The sequence below is a fragment of the Nerophis ophidion genome, linkage group LG09, assembly GCF_033978795.1.
Source record: "Nerophis ophidion isolate RoL-2023_Sa linkage group LG09, RoL_Noph_v1.0, whole genome shotgun sequence".
In the NCBI taxonomy this organism is placed as follows: Eukaryota; Metazoa; Chordata; class Actinopteri; order Syngnathiformes; family Syngnathidae; genus Nerophis; species Nerophis ophidion.
Window position 1 is genome coordinate 28,373,231 of NC_084619.1, and position 23,132 is coordinate 28,396,362.

Sequence of the window (23,132 nt, forward strand, 5' to 3'; positions counted from 1 at the left end):
TAACGACACACAAACAACTGTCAGAAATGCAGCCAATAAATACATACAGATAATGTGTCATGAGACATAAAAATATTAATTAAATACCCCGAGGACATAAGTAAAGTAAGTTAAATGAGATCAAATATACCAACACACGAGTACATACAGCTAGCCTAAATAGCACGTTAGCATTGATTAGCTTGCAGTCATGCAGTGACCAAATATGCCTGGCTAGCACTTCAATAATAACATCAACAAAGGTCTCTTATGTGCATTCATGCACAGCATAAAAAAATTGGCGGACAAATTTATACAAAGACGGAGGGGCATAAAACACGACTTTCTTTAGCAGCGTCAGAAAAAGTTGTACATTTTAACAAATTACGGTGAGTTCAAGGGCCGCTGAAAATAGTGGGACAAAACGGTGCTCGCCAAATACTCTCATCAGTGAAGGATCTATAACAAACAGTGGGATTTCTAACAATTATGAAGGTTTGTATCATGTTTGTCCTCCTACAGAAACCATATTAAAACAAAAAATATGTATTTTTCCCTCATCTTTTTCCATTTTCACACATTTTAAAAAAAAAGCCCAATGCATCCACTAGGGCAAGACGTACTTACTCAACAGCCATGCAAGTCACACTGGGGGTGGCCGTATAGACAACTTTAACACTGTTACAAATATGCCCCACACTTTGAACCCACACCAAACAACAATGACAAACACATTTTGGGAGAACACCCTAACACAACTTAAACACAAGAGAACAAATAGCCAGAACACCTTGCAGCCCAAACTCTCGCGGGCTACAATATACACAACCTCCACCAACGCAAGTAGGGATGGTGGGGGTGTGGCGGGTTGGTGGTAGCGTGGGTGTGTGTATTGTAGCCCGGAAGAGTCAGGGCTGCATGGGATTCTGGGTATTTGTTCTGTTGAGTTTATGTTGTATTACGGTGCGGATGTTCTCCTGAAATGTGTTTGTCATTCTTGTTTGGTGTGGGTTCACAGTCTGGCACATTATTGTAACAGTGTTAAAGTTTTTTTTACGGCCACCCTCAGTGTGACTTGTGTAGCTGTTGACCAAATATGTCTTGCAACATCACCAATGGGTACTGCTCAGCCAAATGTAACAATCAAATAGGTTTGCACGCTGTCTGTACAAGATTCAAAGGGCGCTAAGAACAGTGACATTGTGGCACCCCCTGAGTATATTTGTTAGGGTAAAAATCAGCAGGGATTACCAGAGACTGGATACCCTGATGTTAAGAGGACTCTCGTGAAAATTGGAACGTTGGGAAGTATGACGCTGTCAAGTTCCATTCATATTAAACTCGCGGGCCGCACATACATTAAATTGTCATATCAAAGTGCGGGCCGCAAAATAACGTTTGAGACCCCTGGTCTAGAAGGTCTTATTTGTGTCCATTTGTTGTCAGATGAAACACAAATTGAGCTGTTAGGCCACAATACCCAGCAATATGTTTGGAAGAGAAAAGGTGCGGTCTGTAATCCCAGGAACACCATCCCCACCGTCAAGCATGGTGGTGGTAGTTTTATGCTCTGGGCCTGTTTTGCTGCCAATGGAACTGGTGCGTTAAATGGGACAATGAATAAGGAGGTTTACCTCTAAATTCTTCAGGACAACCTAAAAACATCAGCCCGGAGGTTGGGTCTTGGGCGCAGTTGGGTGTTCCAACAGGACCACAAACACACGCCAAAAGCAGTAAAGGAATGGCTAAACCAGGCTAAAGTTAAGGTTTTAGGATGGCCTTCCCAAAGTCCTGACTTAAACGTGTGGACAATGCTGAAGAAACAAGTCCATGTCAGAAAACCAGCACATGAACTGCAACAATTTTGTCAAGATGAGTGGTCAAAAATTCAACCAGAAGCTTGCCAGAAGCTTATGGATGGCTACCAAAAGCACATTATTGTAATGAAACTTGCCAAGGGAAATGTAACCAAATATTAACATTGCTGTATTGTTGACCCAGCAGATTTGTTCACATTTTCAGTAAACTCATGATAAATTCATACAAAAGAAAAAACTTCATGAATGTTTTTTTGTGACCAAGTATGTGCTCCAATCACTCTATCATAAAAAAATAAGAGTTGCAGAAATTATTGGAAACTCAAGACAGCCATGACGTTATGTTCCTTACAAGTGTATGTAAACTTTTAATCGCGACTGTACATAAATTCGAACTATACGCTACTTTGTATTACAAATGGCAACAGCGGAGGATGAATATGCATGCATGAACCAGTCTGCCCCACAACCAGGGGGTGATCAGGGGTGATGGGTCAAATGCAAAGAATCATTTTGCCACACCGTGTGTGCGTGTGTGTGCGTGTGTGACAATCATTGGTACTTTTACTTTAACACGAGGATAGAGAAAAAGAAGGAGCTTGTGGACTACAATGTTGGAGGCGCGTAAGAAACTCTGAATACATGTTTACCATCAATCAATCAATGTTTATTTAAATAGCCCCAAATCACAAATGTCTCAAAGGACTGCACAAACCACTACGACTACGACATCCTCGGAAGAACACATATAAGGGCAAGGGAAACTCACACCCAGTGGGACGCCAGTGACAATGATGACCATGAGAACCTTGGAGAGGACCTCATATGTGGGCAACCCCCCCGAACCCCAAGGGGACCGAAAGCAATGGATGTCGAGCGGGTCTAACATGATACTGTGAAAGTTCAATCCATAGTGGCTCCAACACAGCCGCGAGAGTTCAGTTCAAAGCGGATCCAAGACAGCAGCGAGAGTCCCGTCCACAGGAAACCATCCCAAGCGTAGTCGGATCAGCAGCGGGGAGATGTCCCCAACCGATACACAGGTGAGCGGTCCATCCTGGGTCCCGACGAGCGGTCCATCCTGGGTCCCGACTCTGAACAGCCAGTACTTCATCCATGGCCATCGGACCAGTCCCCCTCCACAAGGGAGGGGGGGACAGAGGAGAAAAAGAAAAGAAGTGGCAGATCAACTGGTCTAAAAAGGAGGTATATTTAAAGGCTAGAGTATACAAATGAGTTTTAAGGTGAGACTTAAATGCTACCATTCATCCATCCATTTTCTACCGCTATTCCCTTTTGGAGTTGCGGGGGGTGCTGGAGCCTATCTCAGCTGCATTCGGGCGTAAGGCGGGGTACACCCTGGATAAGTTGCCACCTCATCACAGGGCCAACACAGATAGACAGACAACATTCACACTCACATTCACACACTAGGGCCAATTTAGTGTTGCCAATCAACTTATCCCCGGGTGCATGTCTTTGGAAGTGGGAGGAAGCCGGAGTACCCGAAGGGAACCCACGCAGTCACGGGTAGAACATGCAAACTCCACACAGAAAGATCCCGAACCCAGGATTGATTTTAGGACTACTCAGGACCTTCGTATTGTGAGGCACATGTGCCACAGTGCTGCCTACATTTATACCATATATGGATAATCCAGTGACATTTTCCCTAACTGGCGACGTAACAGGTTGTGCAAATTCCAAATGGCTCGTTTGGCAGAAGTAGGAAGGCAAAATTATATTATGAATATTTCTGCAATTCCTCCGCTGTTTGATTTCAAATTTTTAGGACTTACGCAAATCCCACATACACAACAGCAGGTACCAGCAGGTAAGAAAAGTTGGTTTTGATATCAGGGACCCTTTAAACGTACATTTAAAATCATGATATAACCCCTTTAACTGTAATGTTATACAATCATAATAGGTTGTGTACTTGAAGAATTGAGTGCCATGTTTGGAATAGGTTGGTAGCGCTCCTTTGTTACAAATTGTGTTTAAAGACCTACTGAAACCCACTACTGCCGAGCACGCAGTCTGATATTTTATATATCAGTAAGGAAATATTCACATTGCAACACATGCCAATACGGCCGGTTTAGTTTATTAAATGACAATTTTAAATTTCCCGTAGAATTTGTTGCACGTGACGTCCCGAACTGTCAGGAAATATTAGCGCAGCACCATTTGCGGCTAAAAGTCGTGTCTTTTCATCGTGCAATTAAACAGTATTGTTGCTGAATCTTTTCCAATTTGTTCAATTAATAATTGAGAAGTCAAAGTAGAAAGATGGAGTTGGGAAGCTTTAGCCTTTAGCCACACAAACACATGGTGATTCCTTGTTTAAAATTCCCGGAGGTCAAGCTTTACTATGGATCAGAGCGGTCAAGCGAACATGGTTCCCGACAACTTGTCAACCGGCAGGTTTCGGTGAGAAAATTGTGTTAAAAAGTCGCCTCTTACTGGAGATCTGTGGAGTTTGCGCCGTCCTTGTATCTGCCGTCGACTTCCCTCAGACACTGGCCCCAAGACACCCGTGGACACACCCCTCCGATTATCAGGTACTATTTAATCTCACTAAAACACTAGCAACAGAATAGAAAAATAAGGGATTTCCCAGAATTATCCTGGTAAATGTGTCTAAAAACATCTGAATCCGTCCTAATGCAATCGCCTTTTTTTTTTTTTAGTCCTTCGCTATCAATATCATCATCCACGAATCTTTCATCCTTGCTCAAATTAATGGGGAAATTGTCGTTTTCTCAGTCCGAATAGCGCTTGCTGCTGAAGGCTCCTATTATCAACAATGTGAGGACGTGAGGAGCCCTCACCCTTGTGACGTCATCGTCTGCGACTTCCGGTAAAGACAAGGCTTTTTTATCAGTGAACTTTTATCCTCCATGTTCTCTACTAAATCCTTTCAGCAAAAATGAGGCAATATCGCGAAATGATCAAGTATGACACATAGAATGGACCTGCTATCCCCGTTTAAATAAGAAAATCTCATTTCAGTAGGCCTTTAATGTGATGTATTCTTTTTACACAGCACGGCCAAACTCAAAACAACTAACAAAACAGACAAAACTCAACTCCTTAATGGTAACATTAAGATTCAGAAACCTTTATTCATCGCGGGGGAAAATAATTATGTTAATTTAATTAAGTTGATTATACTTAATGGGGACAAGCGGTAGAAAAATGGATGGATGGATAATTAAGGTTTATTATAAATAATAGTTATTTAATTTCAAATGACATTGTGAATGGACTGAAGAAAAGCACACACTGTTTGTCAGTACATTGTCATTGTGAATCAGCCGACATTTTGCAGCCAACTGTGCTTAGTGCCTTACTGGTGGAAAGCCACCGGATACCCAGATTTTACCCCTGGGCCTGTTTAGGTTAAAGAGCTCTGAAGGATAGGTTTCAGAGATCAGCCACAGCTCATCTCAATATCACAGCTCGGTGCAGGAGCCCATGGGAAGGCACAGTCTCCCAAGGAAGCCCTGTCACAACCATCCCTCCCTGCATCTTTTTTTATTAGCTGAACTGTTCTATCAGCATGTGGATGCATCCGTGCTGGCATGTGATTTAAAGTCTATGTCTCCTCTGAGCCTGAGGCATGGGGTGACATGAAGTAACCTATTAAAGGAAGTATTTGCAATAAATACAGTTTTCATTTTTGTAGGATTGTACCTGACTGGCCCACGCAGTCATGTGACATCTTTTTTTTTGGCTGTCTACGGGATCTTTTTAGACGTAAATGCTGTAATGTTTATTAAAATTGGCCTCAAGCATGTGTTTTTGACAATGTAGAAATATATACAAATAACCTACATTTAGCTAAACTACTTGTTGGCTTTTAGCCAAGGTATTTCACTCGATATAAATCACTTTTGATGTAGAATTTTCTCCATATACTGTTGGATTTATGTGGAAGAAAGACACTCTGTCTTGTTTCAAAAGCTGTGAATTATTGAAAGGCTAATTTCCAATGTGAAATATGTTTTTTTATGTCACCTCTATGATTAATTCAAGTCAGTCTTTAGCTTTGGCCTTTTGCCAGAGCTGCACACAATGAAATCCTAACCATTGCTGTAAATGACATCACAGATATAGGGACCATTTTGTATTACTTTGTGTTTTACCTGGTTTTTAGATAAGGCTCATGACAGTTAATTTCTAAAACATACAAGGTTTACAAAAAGTGGGCTGCTGGATTCAATCGAGGGGTGCACTGGTGAATTTCCAGGCACATGTTGGCCTCTGCTGCTCAGTAAAAGTTATGTTAAGTTGCTTTAACACAGTGTTAAAGGGGAACATTATCACCAGACCTATGTAAGCGTCAATATATACCTTGATGTTGCAGAAAAAAGACCATATATTTTTTTAACTGATTTCCGAACTCTAAATGGGTGAATTTTGGCGAATTAAACGCCTTTCGATTTATCGCTCTTGGAGCGATGACGTCAGAACGTGACGTCACTTAGGTAGTCAACGCCATTTTCTCCACCACATTAAATGCAACAAGTCAAATCAGCTCTGTTATTTTCCGTTTTTTCGACTGTTTTCCGTACCTTGGAGACATCATGCCTCGTCGGTGTGTTGTCGGAGGGTGTAACAACACGATCAGGGACGGATTCAAGTTGATTTACGTAGAATGTGCATCGATTAGCACGGCATGCTAATTGATGCTAACAGGCTATTTAGGCTACCTGTATGTACATTTTGCAGCATTATGCCTCATTTGTAACTATATTTGCATCCAACCTTTCTCTCCATCCACATTTAATGCCAAACAAACACTTACCAATCGACGGATTTAAGTTGCTCCAGTGTCAAGAGATGCGAAAGTCCCTCGTTTGGTTTTTACCGGCGATGCTACGATAGAGATGGCACAGAGATGGCAAGAATATCTGGATATCCTGCGACACTCAAAGCAGATGCATTCCCAACGATAAAGTCAACGAAATCACAAAGTTGAGTTTTGTTGATGTTGTTGACTTATGTGCTAATCAGACATATTTATGACTGTTAGCTAATTGACTGCCAACTAATTGATGCTAACATGCTATTTAGGCTAGCTGTATGTACATTTGAAACTATATTTACATCCAGCGTTTCCTTCCACCCACATTTAATGCCAAACAAACACTTACCAATCGACGGATTTAGGTTACTCCAGTGTCAATGCGAAAGTCCTGATCGTTTGGGCTGCACATTTTACCGGCGATGCTAAGACAGACATTCATGGCCGAATAGCGTCAATAGCTATTTGCTCAATAGCTTCAGTTTCTTCTTCAATTTTGTTTTCGCTATCTGCCCCCATACGCCAACCATCTGTTTCAATACATGCGTAATCTGTTGAATAGCTTAAGCCGCTGAAATCCGAGTCTGAATCCGAGCTAATGTCGCTATATCTTGCTGTGGTAACCGCCACGTTGTTTGTATTGGCTTCGCTATGTGAAGTCACAGGGAAATGGACAGTGGCTTCGCAAATAGCGAAAATCAAGCACTTTAAAGCTTTTTTTAGGGATATTCCGGGACGGGTAAAATTTTGAAAAAAAACTTCAAAAAATAAGATAAGCCACTGGGAACTGATTTTTATTGGTTTTAACCCTTCTGAAATTGTGATAATTTTCCCCTTTAATATAATTACACCACTCCAACCTCTATAATGATTTACTTTTAAAAATGCATCACTTGACTTCAAATACATCAAAACGAACAAGTCTGACAAGGCACCACAGGTGGGAGGTTGTCATAGAGGGGGCTGACACTGTGAAAAGGCATGCAATGAAAAGGGGGTAAGCAGAGCTGGTAAAATTACCGGATGGCGGCTTGGTTGGAAGCAGAGCAGGCAGTTTGGGCAGTACGATGGACCTTGTAAAGCCTTGCAGGCCTAATCACAGCCCTATTGTGGCGGTGCCTCTGTGAACAGCAGTGGTCTTGACTTGGACCCCTGTTAATCACCATATCTTTAATATTTTTTATTTTACAAAAAAAGTATTGTATTATTCATGGCTTTCATCAGTCAACCATGTTCTAAGTAAACAAAAAAAATCACTTTTGACAGCCCTTCCTCACCAAAAACTAACTCAACTAGCAACCCACGAGAGGCATTGGCATACGTTATTTGGTTCCAAAGCCTTTTGTTTCTATGGTTAAGACACATTTCAGTGCATCAACAAAAATTGGGCTTGTCACCTTTTTTTTTTGTAATGTCCATCTTTGGATTTCCGTTTCAAATCGATACAATAGGAACAAGATATGTTTAATTTTGATAGAATAATCTGACAGTTTATGACAGGCAGTTCATACTGGTTTTTATAGCAAACCAATTAATAAACATATATAATGTTATGAGGGTATCTCAGTTAACATTCATATCTTGACACTAGAAATCTATTAAATCTGTTTGTATCAGTGCAGTCAAATTGAACATAATATTACAAAAATTATAAAAAATGATTGTATCAACGCATATTAACCACTTAATGTATTTAGGACCAACATAGTCCTTTAACTTACCGGTGGATGGTTACAGAGAAGGTGACTCAGGTCCGTAATCACCATGAATTACCATGAATTGATTAACGTGTACCCCGACTCAAACAAGTTAAAAAACTTATTTGGGTGTTAACATTTAGTGGTCATTTGTACAGAATATGTACTGTAATGTGCAATCTACTAATAAAAGCCTCCATCAATCAATCAAAATCAGGCCAATGCGTACGTTTGTGCTAAAATTTGTGAGGTGACTCGACTGGTGTGCTCTCTAGTACATTTTGCTACAAAATATACTGCGACGGGGCTTCAGATTAAAACTGTTCGGGTTCAGATCAAATAATGGCAAAAATTCAAGTAAAACATTTACCAGACGATCTTGCATGATATTCTGACTATGAAATTGCATTTACTGTATTTCCTTGAATAGCCGCTGGGGCGCTAATGAATTTAAAACCCCTTCTCACTCCTGCGCTTATTCAAAGCATGCGGTAAAAGTAAGCAGGTGCTACTCATTTTAAAACCTCTTCTCACCCCTGGGCTTATCAATGGCATGCAGTAAAAAAATTGAGTGTGATTAAAATAAAACAATAATATAAAATTATTCTGTGTCCGCAGCCGGGTGGTTGGGGACCACTGCCTTACAGCATGTCATTGCGCCCACTTTTACACCATGCTGTCTGCGTGCCGGCCAGATGCATGCATTTCGCTGCTTCTTATACGAGATTGCAATGCATACTTGGTCAACAGCCATACCTTTTACACTGAAGTTTGTGATATAAACAACTTTAAAACTCTTACTAATATGCGCCACACTCTGTGAACCCACACCAGCGGGTGTATGGATGGTGTAGCCAGGAGTCTTGGACGCAGGTGTTGTGTTGCGTTTGTGGTGTGTTGCAGGGCATATGTTCTCCAGAAATGTGTTTTGTGTGGGTTCACAGAGTGTGGCGCATATTATTAAGAGTGTTGAAGTTGTTTTATATAACAGCCATTAGTGTGATCTGTGTGGCTGTGGAACAAGACCCCTGGTTTACACACAGTAGAAGCAGAAAATCTCCTCTGCTGTCATCGAATGACAGCAGGGGAAGGGCCACTCGTGATGTCACAAATTTGGCTCGGCGGTAAAAGTAAGCATGCACTTATTAATTTGGGGAGAGAGTTTTGCCCAGCCGTAATTCAAGGCGGGCGTACATTACATGCCCGGCGGCTATTAGAGGAAATACGGTATGTTAAGACTTTTTAAAAGGAAATTTAAACTATGCACATACGTCTAATTGTGATTAATCACAATTGAAAAGTGTAATTAATCCCTTTTTTTTTTTTATTATGGTAATTTTATATACACTATGGGATTGTGCAAAAAAATATGTGTGTGTTTTATTTTGTAATCGTGTTTGGCTTTTTTGCTATGAGTTTCACATTTAACTGACTCCACTGCAAAGAGTCATTTGGACAATTTGTATATTTAAAGTGAAACATTGTCTCTCTAATTGTTTGCTCTCTAGTACATTTCGCTTCAAAATACACCGTGACGGAGCTTCAGATTACAACTCTTCAGATTCAGATCAAATAAATGGCGAACATTCAAGTAAAACATTGACCAAATGTTCATGCATGACATTCTGGCAATAAAATTGCATTTATGTTAACACTTTTTAAAAGGAAATTTAAACTATGCACATACGCTTAATCATGATTAATCGCAATTCAAACATGTGATTAATCCCATTTTTAATTTGTTAATGTGTTAATTTTAGCAACACTATGGGATTTTGCAACAAAATATGTCTGTGGTTTGTTTTGTAATCGTGTTTGGCTTTGTTTCTATGAGTCTCTCATTAAACTGACTCTACTGCTAATAGTCATTTGGACAATTTGCATATTTAAAGTGAAACATTGCCCCTCTAATTATACGCTTTTACCTCGTGCATCATGGGAGCATAATTTGTCTTTATTCTCCAGTCTCAACATATTTGGCTTCATGCCTATCATCAATGTAGTGGCATGTTAATGGACTAAACAAGTGTTGGATGGAGCCTCATTGCCACAATTATTCCACCAGGCACTCCAGAGACAAACATAATTAATCATCACAGGAATAGATGATACTGTATTCAGTTCTGTTACCCTTTGTTCATTCGGTAATCTAAGGTGAGGTCCACAAGGTGGACTTGCCATGTGCCTCTGCAGTTGTGGTTACATCAATAAAGGAGTACATTTTGTCTATTCTATGGCCCACTTTGACCCATAACATTTGTATAATCATGCACCTGTCTGTCCATTCACATACACACATAATGTACATGTTTTATGACAGTGGAAAGCAAATAGGACATTTTCTGTCTGAGGCAGCTAACCATTGCAATTGCCTTGGTCCGGACCCCTGAGTACAGAAACGGCCAGCAGAGTAAAAATGAAACTCCTTTTGTAAGAGAAAAAACAACAAAAGTAGTGCAGCAGGGGAGTGCACTAAAGTAACCAGGTAGAGGAAGCATTGGGAAAGCTATGCAGCACCTTGAGGTATGAAGCAAAATGATGATGAGAGGTCTCCTGTTTTGTTGGATCCACTATGGACTGTACTCTCACAATATTATGCTAGATCCACTCGACGTCCATTGCACCGGTCGCCTAGGGGTGGGGTTCCCACATCTGCGGCCCCCTCCAAGCTTTCTTATTGTCCCATTGGTTTGAGTTTTTCCTTGCCCTGATGTGCGATTCTTTAGCCGACGATGTCGTTGTGGCTTGTGCGGCCCTCTGAGACACTCGTGATGTAGGGCTATATAAATTAACATTGATCTATTGATTGATTGTCTGATTGTCTGATTGCCAGCCAGGAAACAGGTAAAGAAAAACAACAATGGACCATTGAATATGTGGTCTGGGCAGTACAATGAACCTTGTAAAGCCGTGTAGGCGTAATCACAGCCCTATTGTAGCGGTGCCTCTGTGATGACTAACAGGATGTGAAAAACATATGAGCGATGAAAAATTAAAATAACTAACTTTTTTTTTTAATAAGAATACATAATTACAGGAATTTCATTGTAAAAAAATGTGTAAGCTGTCATGTGAGATCATGACAATTTACACAGAAACATTATTTATTACAGCTTTAAGAACACAACTTACATTTATTTATTGTGTTTACTATTCTGTTTTCATCATCTTTATGTCAAAGGAGACTCTGCCACAGTTTTCTCACCCTGACCACATGTCCCCGATGTGCACCTCGGTTTATAGGGCCTCGTTGAATTTGAATTTGTAAAACCATATCCTGTTATCATGAGTACCTGACAGTGGATGGTAAAAATTGTGATGACGACTGTGACAGATTAGTACGGTGGTTAGTAGGGCTCTGAATCTTTGGGTGTTTCAGGATTCGATTCAATATCGATTTTTGGGGTCACGATTTGATAATATATCGATTCGATTCGATTCTCGATTCAAAAACAATATTTTTCCGATTCAAAAGGATTCTGTATTCATTCAATACTTAGGATTTCAGCAGGATCTACCCCAGTCTGCTGAAATGCTAGCAGAGTAGTAGATTTTTTTTTTTAAAACTTTTATAATTGTAAACGACAATGTTTTATCAACTGATTGCAAAAATGTTAATTTGTTTTAACTATTAAACAAAACAAAAATATGACTTATTTTATCTTTGTGAAACATTGGACACAGTGTGTTGTCAAGCTTATGAGATGCGATGCAAGTGTAAGCCACTGTGACACTATTGTTCTTTTTTACTATTTTATAAATGTCTAATGATAATCTCAATGAGGGATTTTAATCACTGCTATGCTGAAATTATAACTAATATTGATACTGTTGTTGATAACATTCATTTTTGTTTCACTACTTTTGGTTTGTTCTGTGTCGTGTTTGTGTCTCCTCTCAATTGCTGTCTATTGCAGTTCTGAGTGTTGCTGGGTCAGGTTTGGTTTTGGAATTGGATTGCATTGTTATGGTATTGCTGTGTAGTTGTTTGTTGGATTGATTAAAAAATAAAAAAAAATTAAAATTAAAAAATTAAAATCGATTTTTAAAAAATGAGAATCGATTCTGAATCGCACAACGTAAACGATTCGATTCGTATTCGAATCGATTTTTTCCCACACCCCTAGTGGTTAGCATGTTTGCCAGCATTTTGACTGCACAGTCCGGTTGGAATCTTCCTTTCGACGTCTCTGTGTTAGAGTGTTTTCAGGTTTCCTGTCGCATTCCGAAAATATGCATGTTGGGCTAATTAGATCAGAGGTGTCAAACGTACGGCCCGAGGGCCGGATCAGGGCAGCAAACAGGTTTTATCCGGCCCGCGGGATAAATTTGCTAATTATAGAAATTAACCTGAAATGTTTGAATGAAAGAAACAGCTGTTCTAAATCTGTCCTCTGGATGTTGCAATAGCAATTTGTTGTATCTTTGTACCACATCAATCGAGGAAAATGATCAAACTGCACAAATAACATATTGTAATTTGATTTTGATATAATTGTTTTATCTTGATATATTGAAAAATTAACACCAATGAGTTCACTGATGAACATAATCACAATGTATTCTGAATATATAAATAACGACAAATCAATCAATCAATCAATCAATGTTTACTTATATAGCCCTAAATCACTAGTGTCTCAAAGGGCTGCACAAACCAGTACGACATCCTCGGTAGGCCCACATAAGGGCAAGGAAAACTCACACCCAGTGGGACGTTGGCGACAATGATGACTATGAGAACCTTGGAGAGGACGAAAACAATGGATGTCGAGCGGGTCTAACGTGATACTGTGAAAGTTCATTCCATAATGGATCCAACAGAGCCACGAGAGTCTAGTCCAAAGCGGATCCAACACAGCAGCAAAATAAATAAAGATAGAACACTATTAAATGCAACATGTAAGTGTAAAAAACAAACAAAGAACAACATTATGATTTGTACAATGTGCTTGTTCTATTTTTAAACAAAAAAACAAACAATCTGAAGTTGTTTTTATTTTTAAGTTTTCAGGCCGTGACTAGGTGGCGAATTGTCCAGGGTGTACGACGCCTTCTGCCTAAATTCACCCCCCGCAACCCTGAAAGGGACGAGCAGTAGAAAATTGGATGGATGGGCCGTAATTTTACCCGTCTGGCCCACGTGGGAGTAGATTTTTCTCCATGTGGCCCCTGATCTAAAATGACTTTGACACTCCAGGTCTAGATTTTTCATAGTTGTCAATGTAAGTGTGAATAATGGTTCGGCTGGTGACCAGTCAGCTGGGATAGCACAAATAAGAAGGAGCACCTCACAAAAACGGTGTAAGGACAACGTCTGCAGTGCTGTTCACACAAGTCACAGCAGGGGACTCACCTCATCTCTCTTCAAATGTCTCTCTACTAAGCTCTCGGTTTCCAAAAGGAAGTAGATCAATTCAACCGCAGCGCACCTCTGTGCAGGCTTAGAGTAATATATGAGACATGCCTAACCGATTGACTTTTGCGCTGGTGAATTAAGAGACAGTGACATACACAGTGTGTTTTTCAACACAGGCACATTTCCAATCATCCCTCGCTCCACATAGTCTATTGTGTACACTTCATTGTAGAGGTGTGATTGGAGAGTCTCCCGGGGCTAATACAAACAGAGGTATTCATTGTCAAGCATTTTCTGCCTCGTCACCCTTATTGACCTGCTCTCTCTATCAGAAAAGTACAATCAATGGTTGGATCGTGAGGTCACTGACAACTGGCGAAAGGTAATGTTTGATAGCCATTAGCGCCGTCGCACACCTTGTCTTCCACCATAGTCGCACACCTCAAGAGGTGTGCGACTATGGTGGAAGACAAGGACTTGAGAGAAAATCCATCAATAAGAACCGGTGGTAAATGGGTTCCACTGACAAATGTTTCTTTACATTATCACAGACTCAAAGTGGCATTTACTGTACAACACATAAATACACTGATAGCCAATCACACATTATTGAATGTGATTTTTCAAAGGCGGCCTCGTTTGATTGTGTTATGTGTTGAAATATGTTGTTTTTGCAAGCAGGTCGTTGTGACTTTCTCAGCCTCAAATTGAGATTAAAAGGACAGTGAAATGAATAAATGCAAACAGACGATAGATAATGTAATCCTGTTCTCGGGCATCAGAAACCCTAGAGTCTAATAACACTTCAGAGATGATTCCCACCCTCACATATCAACCTGCTAACCTCAATAATGCAACTGTGGCACACAATGACACTTGTGTGTGCTTCTCCGGCAAAGCTTTGAACGTTCCTTGAACTGCTTTGAACTCTTTGGCCCTGCAGCATCTAAACCAGGGTTGTCCAAAGTGTGCCTCAGGCAGCATAATGTCGAAATAAAATCAAACAAAAAAAAAGAACAATACAAATGCCAGAAAAAAACAAAGAGTTGTAATGCTCTTACAAAAATCAGAAAAACCTAATAATAATGTATTCCGTCACCTATAACACAAAGTTAACTTTTTGTTTTGTCTTTAAAGGCCTACTGAAACCCACTACTACCCACCACGCAGTCTGATAGTTTATATATCAATGATGAAAAATTAACATTGCAACACATGTGAAGTGAAGTGAATTATATTTATATAGCGCTTTTCTCAAGTGACTCAAAGCGCTTTACATAGTCACACCCAATATCTAAGTTACATTTAAATCAGTGTGGGTCGCACTTGGAGCAGGTGGGTAAAGTGTCTTGCCCAAGGACACAACGGCAGTAACTAGGATAGCACAAGCGGGAATCGAACCTGCAACCCTCAAGTTGCGGCATGGCCACTCTACCAACCAAGCTATGCCGCCCCACAGACGATACGGCCTTTTTAGTTTACTAAATTGCAATTTTAAATTTCCCGGGAGTTTCTTTTTGAAAACGTCATGTAATGATGAGTACGCGTGGCGTCACGGACTGTTAGGAAATATGAGCGCTGCACACACACACACAGCTAAAAGTCGTCTGCTTTAACCGCATAATTACACAGTATTTTGGAGATCTGTGTTGCTGAATCTTTTGCAATTTGTTCAATTAATATTGGAGAAGTCAAGGTAGAAAGATGGAGTTGGGAAACTTTAGCCTTTAGCCACACAAACACACGGTGATTCCTTGTTTAAAATTCCCGGAGGTGAAACTTTACTATGGATCAGAGCGGTCAAGCGAACATGGATCCCGACCGAATGTCAACCAGCAGGTTTCGGTGAGAAAATTGTGGTAAAAAGTCGCTTCTTACCGGATATCAGCTATGCTTGCAACCGTCCATAAAGCTGACGTCGACTTCCCTGAGACACTGCGCGTCAACACACCCGTGGACACACTCCTCCGACTATCAGATACTGTTAAACTCACTAAAACACTAGCAACACAATAGAAAGATAAGGGATTTCCCAGAATTATCCTGGTAAATGTGTCTAAAAACATCTGAATCCGTCACAATGCAATCGCGTTTTTCTTTTTTTTTTCTAGTCCTTAGCTATCAATATCCTCAAACACGAATCTTTCATCCTCGCTCAAATTAATGGGGAAATTGTTGTTTTCTCGATCCGAATAGCTCTTTTTGTTGGAGGCTCCCATTAAAAACAATGTGAGGATGTGAGGAGCCATCAACGGGTGACATCATCGTCTGCGACTTCCGGTAAAGGCAGGGCTTTTCTGTTAGCGACCAAAAGTTGCAAACTTTATCGTGGATGTTCTCTACTAAATCCTTTCAGCAAAAATATGGCAATATGGCGAAATGATCAAGTATGACACATAGAATGGACCTGCTATCCCCGTTTAAATAAGAAAATCTAATTTCAGTAGGCCTTTAAATATATATAATGGCTCTTTGTAAGCATTTTTTTTTACAAAATAAAAACATATCAAAATGGCTCCTGCATGCTTTGACTTTTGTGTACGGTGGACACCCCTGATGTTAACGATCCAAATTGTTACCAATCTGGTTTTGACCCAGGAATCAAGCATGCGCCAGCTGCACATAATTCAGCTATAGTATTTGACATTATTGCAACAGACATGTCTCCACACTCTTTTCTTCTGTTTCCATTTGATGGAACAATACAATGAGGAGCTGTTTACATTTAGATGTCAAAATACGGACTGATACATTTAAGGGAAATGGCCTAAAAGACAAAACTTACATGTTGGAGACTCAAAAGCACAATTTTTCACTATTCGAGTCAGTATATAGCATACTAAAAATTACACTAAAGTTTTTTAGTTTGGATTGGTAAATTATTTTATTGTTTCAATTTCAGAGTAGGAAAATCATTGTCAGTGTCATGTAAACAAGCAAACCACTACTTTTTGAGAACAATGATTCCCCGCACATTCACCGTCACAATACCAAAAGAACAAGAGAGACTCCTTGTGGACATTCTCCTGATATTGTCTTGTCTTACATTCTAATGTGAGTCACAGAAGTAATCCTACCTCGTCGTTAATTCAGGCAAGAGACGCGGGTTTTTGCTTGCGTTCAGCATCATTTTGTTATTGTGTTAAGTTTGGTGTGTAGAGAAAGATGACAGAGTTTATGCAAATACGCTGTTTCCGTCTGGACAAGTCTATTTATTGATCGTATAGATGTGTATGTGACAGGTCTCCAGCCGTCATCGTGTGGGTTGTTGTGACCATCGATACAAGACGCATTGTAGCAGTTTTGACTCTGGTTTATTATTTCAATAAACACATTTTCCTGCCTGTCGGTTTCGCCAATTTCTAGTGCGCCGTTTCTTCCTGCTCGTCGCGGCGCACCTTTTGGTGGCCGGTGGCTGCGTCTTCCGCTCATCTTGTTCCGGGTCGATCTCGTCGCTCTCGTGGTCTTTGTTGCCGGTGGTCGTTTCCTCTCCTACTTCTGCCACGATTGCTCCTCCCTCTCCCTTTTTATGCTGCAGCAGCAGATGCAGGGATTGAGAGCAGGTGTGTTGTGTACGCACCTGACTCTGATGGCTGCAGTGTCGCTCCAGGCGTGCCCCGCCTCTCCGCTCTGCTGCATGCTCTGCCTCCTGGCCGCCATCTTGGTCAGGACCGCTGTTTGTCCTCGCCTGCTGTCGGCTCGAGATGCAATTTTTTTTTTGCACCCCGCCAAAAAAGTGGCAACTAACAACAAAATCAAATAAGAAGCTTTCCAAAACAGGAGTTACAGTACTAAAATGGGCAACAAGCAAAAACGGAAAAAAATGCCATAATCAGCACCAGAAGACACAAGGAAAAACTGTAGGTTCTTCCGAGGATGTCGTAGTCGTAATGGTTTGTACAGTTCTTTGAGACATTTGTGATTTAGGGCTATATAAATAAACATTGATTGATCATTGATTGAGTCGATACCAATGGAAGTCAAAATTGCAGTACAGGCGAATGTTGATGAGGCTTAGCAACAACCCTGTGTCTACTCGTGGCAGACTCGTAGTATTAGAAGGGGGGTTGAGTACAATGAGGAACAGGCGAAACCACCTCCGACCAGAAATGAATGAGCATAGAAAAATAAACACAAAAAGAGGCAAGTAACAAAATAAAAGCAGAACAGTAATGGACCGAATGTTTGACTGAATGCCAGATGTATGTTATGTGAAGAGACAGAGAACGGTGCGGTTTCATAGTCTTGAAATATTGAAAACTGCACAGTCAAACCGAGGGAAATATATATATATATATATATATATATATATATATATATATATATATATATATATTTCCGCCTTCCGCCCGATTGCAGCTGAGATAGGCGCCAGCGCCCCCCGCGACCCCAAAAGGGAATAAGCGGTAGAAATGGATGGATGGATATATATATATATATATATATATATATATATATATATATATATATATATATATATATATATATATATATATATATATATATATGTATTTATATTTTTGTTGTTGTTGTTTTTATTTGTTTTTGTTTATTGTCATTATAATTGTACCTTCGCAGCACTATTCTATTTCATGGATAAATTCCTACAGGTTTAGTTACTTCAGTTGTTTTCAGACTTGTTTCAATGTAATTGAATAAGACATAAGTTGCTGTTGCTCCTTATGTGTGTGCATGACCTAAACTCTCACTGTGGAAAACTATTTGTACTTAAATCCCTTTGTTTGTGACAAGTGCTTTATAAAGACAATTGTGTTTTGAGTTATTGGACATGTTTTGAAAGGGCAGACAATAAATTCTGCAATTGGCATAATCTTGTTAGATTCCTATCATGTTGGTGGTAGAGCAATTAGTACTTTCATTATAAAAGAACATGGTTGCTTGAAAAGTTTGTTTATTATAGGTTGATGAAGGGTATTCAACACTTAGACCACACAGTCCAGTCACCTTTAAAGGTATTGCAAAATATAGTGATACTGATGTTCACGTTTGGATATATTATCCCTTGTATCAGCAAATATTCTTGTGTGAACTGTTTTTACGATAATGTTACAATTATGTGAATAAAACTTAGAGACCAGTGTTATCTGGAACCCTCTGTATCGTTTCACAGCTTCCTCTTGTTTGTCTGTCAGCTTTAAGGCATTGACCATGACTAAGACCAATAGAAATGTGAGTTGACATTGTGAACCATATCTGCCAAGCTTCACACTAATACTTGATACAAACAACAATAGTCAAGGCTTACGTTTAAAGACGTTTGTTTTGTGTTTGTTGACAAAAAAGATCTCTGTAGAATTGTTGTTGCATTGTGTGCGTAAACTACACAGTTAGTCATGAGTCAATGCAAGAAAATGATTATTACTGGTTATTGTTAATGTGAGTAGCTTGAGGGACAAATGGTCTGATTATGTCTAAACTATGTATTTGCTGTTGGCTTTTTTTCAATGTCAGTTATTGTCTGTATGTCTGCTTGTATGTGATTTTCAGAATACACCAGTGGGCAAACTAGTTTTTATGGTCAATGCTACGGATCCAGACCAGGGCACTGGAGGCAGTGTCCTCTTCTCCTTCCAGCCACCCTCTTCCTTCTTCAGCATCGACGGAGCCCGAGGAACCGTCACAGTCATCAAACCTCTGGATTTTGAGGCTACCTCAGCCTACCAGCTTACTGTTAATGCCACGGTTAGCCTATAAGCAACATGACCTACAAGCATGAACACTGATACAACCCAGTAATAATTATTAATGTGTGTTTGGTTTTGGTTAGGATCAAGATAAAATAAGACCGCTGTCTCGACTCGCCAACTTGGCTATCACTATCACAGACGTCCAGGACATGGACCCTATTTTCACCAATCTGCCCTACAGTACCAACATAGAAGAAGACGTTCCACTGGTAAGTAAAACAAAAACACTTCCTGATTTGTATTTTATTGTCTTTTTTTGCAAACTGTGAATTGTTACCAAAGTATTGTATTTTCCGGACCGTAAATCGTTATTTTATTTCCCAAGCTTTGCAACCTGTGGCTTATGTAAAGGTGCTGCTAAAGGCCAAAATGCTTTGTATTCATCAAACTTACATACTGGTAACACCGACACATGGGCTCAAAAGCTGTTTTATTGTTTTTGCTAGGGCGCCATCTATTGGACGAGTTTACTCACTGCAGATTCTGCAGATTTAAACATCTACAATATTTCATTCTGTTTTGTTCCTGGAACCAGATGTACAAGTGCCGTTCCGTCCATGAGTTGTCCATAGCGGGTCTACTCGTATGGTTTTTTCATTCATCACTCCAAGCAAGTTTTTTGGTTTTACAATACAACTAATACAATTCATAAATACTAAACCATTACATTTGGTAGTTGTGATTTAATACATATTTGTACGTGCTATCGAAATGTAATCAAGCTAGCGCCATTAGCATTAGTTAACATGCTAAACAATTTTCAGGTGCCTTTGTATTGTATTGCTTCAGTTTCAGAAATTCCCCAGTAAGTCATCAAATAAAACAGAGGTGTAGCCTCAATGCGTGTTTTAGGGAAATTATTTCAAATTAACATGTTTTTTTTTTTTTTTTTCCCGATGACCCTTATTCTTTTTTCTTACAAATGCACATAACATTGAAATATAATTTTTCAATTATAGCATAACCTCTGACCTCATTTGCACTGTATTTTATCCTGATCTGATTATTGGTCTATTTCCCACTTCTTTATTATTGTTTGTGTTGCACTGCATTTAACGAATGTACGGTGTCCTTGAGTGTCTGAAAAGGCGCCTAGAAATAAAATGTATTATATACAGAAGAAGTTATAATAATACAAATTGCATTCAAAGTAAAAAAAATCATGTTAAAAAGTGAAAATATTAAAAAAAAAATAACAAAAAAAAAACACTTGCATGGCCTGAACTTAAAAAAAGATCCAAATTATACAAAAATATTGTACAATAAAACATTATTGACAACGCATTTAACAATTTGACATGCACATTTTAAAAGTAATTATTTGGGGTGTGGTAATAGATATTTGGACAAACAACTTACAAACTTTAGATGCTAACATGTGTTTGAGTATGACACTCTTTATGCAAGTCAGACATAAAGGAATGACGTTACCTACCAAAATAAACTACTATCTTGTTTTTGGTTTGTTTGCTGCTCTCAAATATGCAGGATGCTTTATGGTAATGTGTTTCATCATCGACGTAGTACTGTTGAAAAATGCCAGCTCTCAATCTCCCTCTTCTTTGAGCTACTTGGCCACATCGCCCACTGCACATTGTAGATTACCGTAGTTGCACCGCTCTCATGCACACACTACTGGAGCAGCCTTGTGGAAACAATAAGTTTTATACATTTGTATTAATTAAACTTATTAAATAAATCACTAAAGCAACAGAATAAAAACAAAATATATTTTTTGTAATCGATGTCATCAATGAATCATTGCAGCCTTAACGTACACGTGATGATTGTTTGACTCTAAGACATAAAGACATACTTTCTATGTATACATTTATGGTTTGGTAATTAAGGTATTTTTGCAAAGTAGCTTGTCGTTCTCAGAACAGGATGTCCCATCCTTCATCGTCCATCCCCCTACAAGCAAACTCCGGCAAACAGCACTGGGGATGCTGTGGACTGTAATTACCCAATAAGATTTACAGTGTGCTTTGGGGATGTGAGGCCCATAACAAAGGTCATTGGGGGCTATGGGATTTATCTCACCATGGTGGCTCATCCTCATGCTGCTGCTTGTAGGAACTCAGTGAACGCTATGAAGTTAGAACCAATGGGGTCTCGCCCTGACTTTACCTTTGTCTTTATCACAATTTTTTTTACGGGCATCTAATATGCTGTGTGTCTATGTAATTGCACGCCATGTGTGTTTCCTCTTCTGGTTCAGGTATCTAAACTGGTTTCCAAGGTGGTTAATGGTCCATCTTAATTGTGGTTCTCATTCTCTTATTGTCAGCATTCGCTCCAACTTTTTCTACGTTCTCCCCTACCACCCCATCAAGCTTCACTTCCCTACCCACGTGTCCCTCGTCCCCTGCCTGCATGCACTGTAGTAGAAATGTCAAGTGCTACATTTGCATGCATATTAACGGGGCGTGACGGAGTCGACGCCTGGTGTCTCCCCACCTCCCTGATTCATCAACTGTCACGGCGAAGGTCAAAAGAGGAGGGGGGAAACAAGAGGATGAGGGACTCCAGAGGGAGTGGAAAGATGAAGCCAATTGGTGAAACTGGTATTTAGAAACTGGAAATATTCAGTGGCATAGATTAAGGGAAGTGGCACTGCTCAGTGGGTCCTGTTTCCTGTTAAGCACAGTCATACACAAATACTTTTTGTGTCCCAAAACAAAATTTTGTTTGTGGCCCTTTTTTGGTCTTTAATATTACTCGGGTAACACGCGAGAACAGGGGTCCCCAAACTTTTTGACATGTCCCTGTCAATTAAAGTTAAATATAAAGTACCAATGATTGTCACACACACACTAGGTGTGGTGAAATGTGTCCTCTGCATTTGACCCATCCCCTTGTTCACCCCCTGGGAGGTGAGGGGAGCAGTGGGCACCAGCGGTGGCTAGGCCCGGGAATCATTTTGTTGATTTATCCACGAATTCCAACCCTTGATGCTGAGTGCCAAGCTGGGAGTTAATGGTTCCCATTTTTATAGTCTTTGGTATGATTCGGCCGGGGTTTGAACTCACAACCTACCGATCTCAGGGTGGACACTCTTACCACAAGGCCACTGAGTAGGTTGTAATGCCAGGGTTAGCCTATAAGCAACAGTAATATCCATCAATGTACTGTATGCTTGGTTTTGGTTTGGTTTGCCTCGACTCGCCAACATCCATCCATCCATCCATTTCCTACTGCTTTTTCCCTTTGGGGTTGCAGGGGGCGCAAGTGCTTATCTCAGCTACAATGGGGTGGAAGGTGGGGTACACCCTGGACAAGTCGCTCCCTCATCGCAGGGCCAACACAGATGGACAATATTCACACTCACATTCACACACTAGGGCCAATTTTATTGTTGCCAATAAAACTGACTCGCCAACTTGGCTCTCACTATTACAGACATCCAGGACTATGAAACTTATTTTAGCCTTAAATCTATTTATTTATTTATTTATTTATTTATGTGTTACTTATTTTGTTGTTGTCTTGTCCCCATAAGTTCCCCCTCTGTCTTCTTTTACATTTCTTCTTTCTCGCCCCTAGTGCTCTGGTCTGGCTCCGCCAAACACTAAATATATAAAAAAACGTTTAATAATGTCAAATCCAGATAAGGCAACAAGGGAAGTATTCCACACTTCCCTTTTGTAAAATTAATCTCTCCAGCAGATATGGGCATCTACATGTGAAGTGAAGTGAATTATGTTTATATTGCGCTTTTTCTCTAGTGACTCAAAGTGCTTTACATAGTGAAACCCA

The 23,132-nt window shown here is 39.9% G+C and overlaps 1 protein-coding gene across 3 annotated transcripts in view; it reads left to right on the forward strand.

Moving 5' to 3' along the window:
• cdh23 (cadherin-related 23) overlaps positions 1-23,132 on the forward strand; it is a 619,519-nt gene that overhangs the window by 190,873 nt on the left and 405,514 nt on the right. For all 3 annotated transcript variants that reach the window (XM_061910729.1, XM_061910730.1, XM_061910731.1), the window contains exons 7-8: positions 19,174-19,368; positions 19,454-19,582. In XM_061910729.1, the coding sequence (XP_061766713.1) occupies positions 19,174-19,368; positions 19,454-19,582 (324 nt within the window). The remainder of the gene's footprint in view (positions 1-19,173; positions 19,369-19,453; positions 19,583-23,132) is intronic.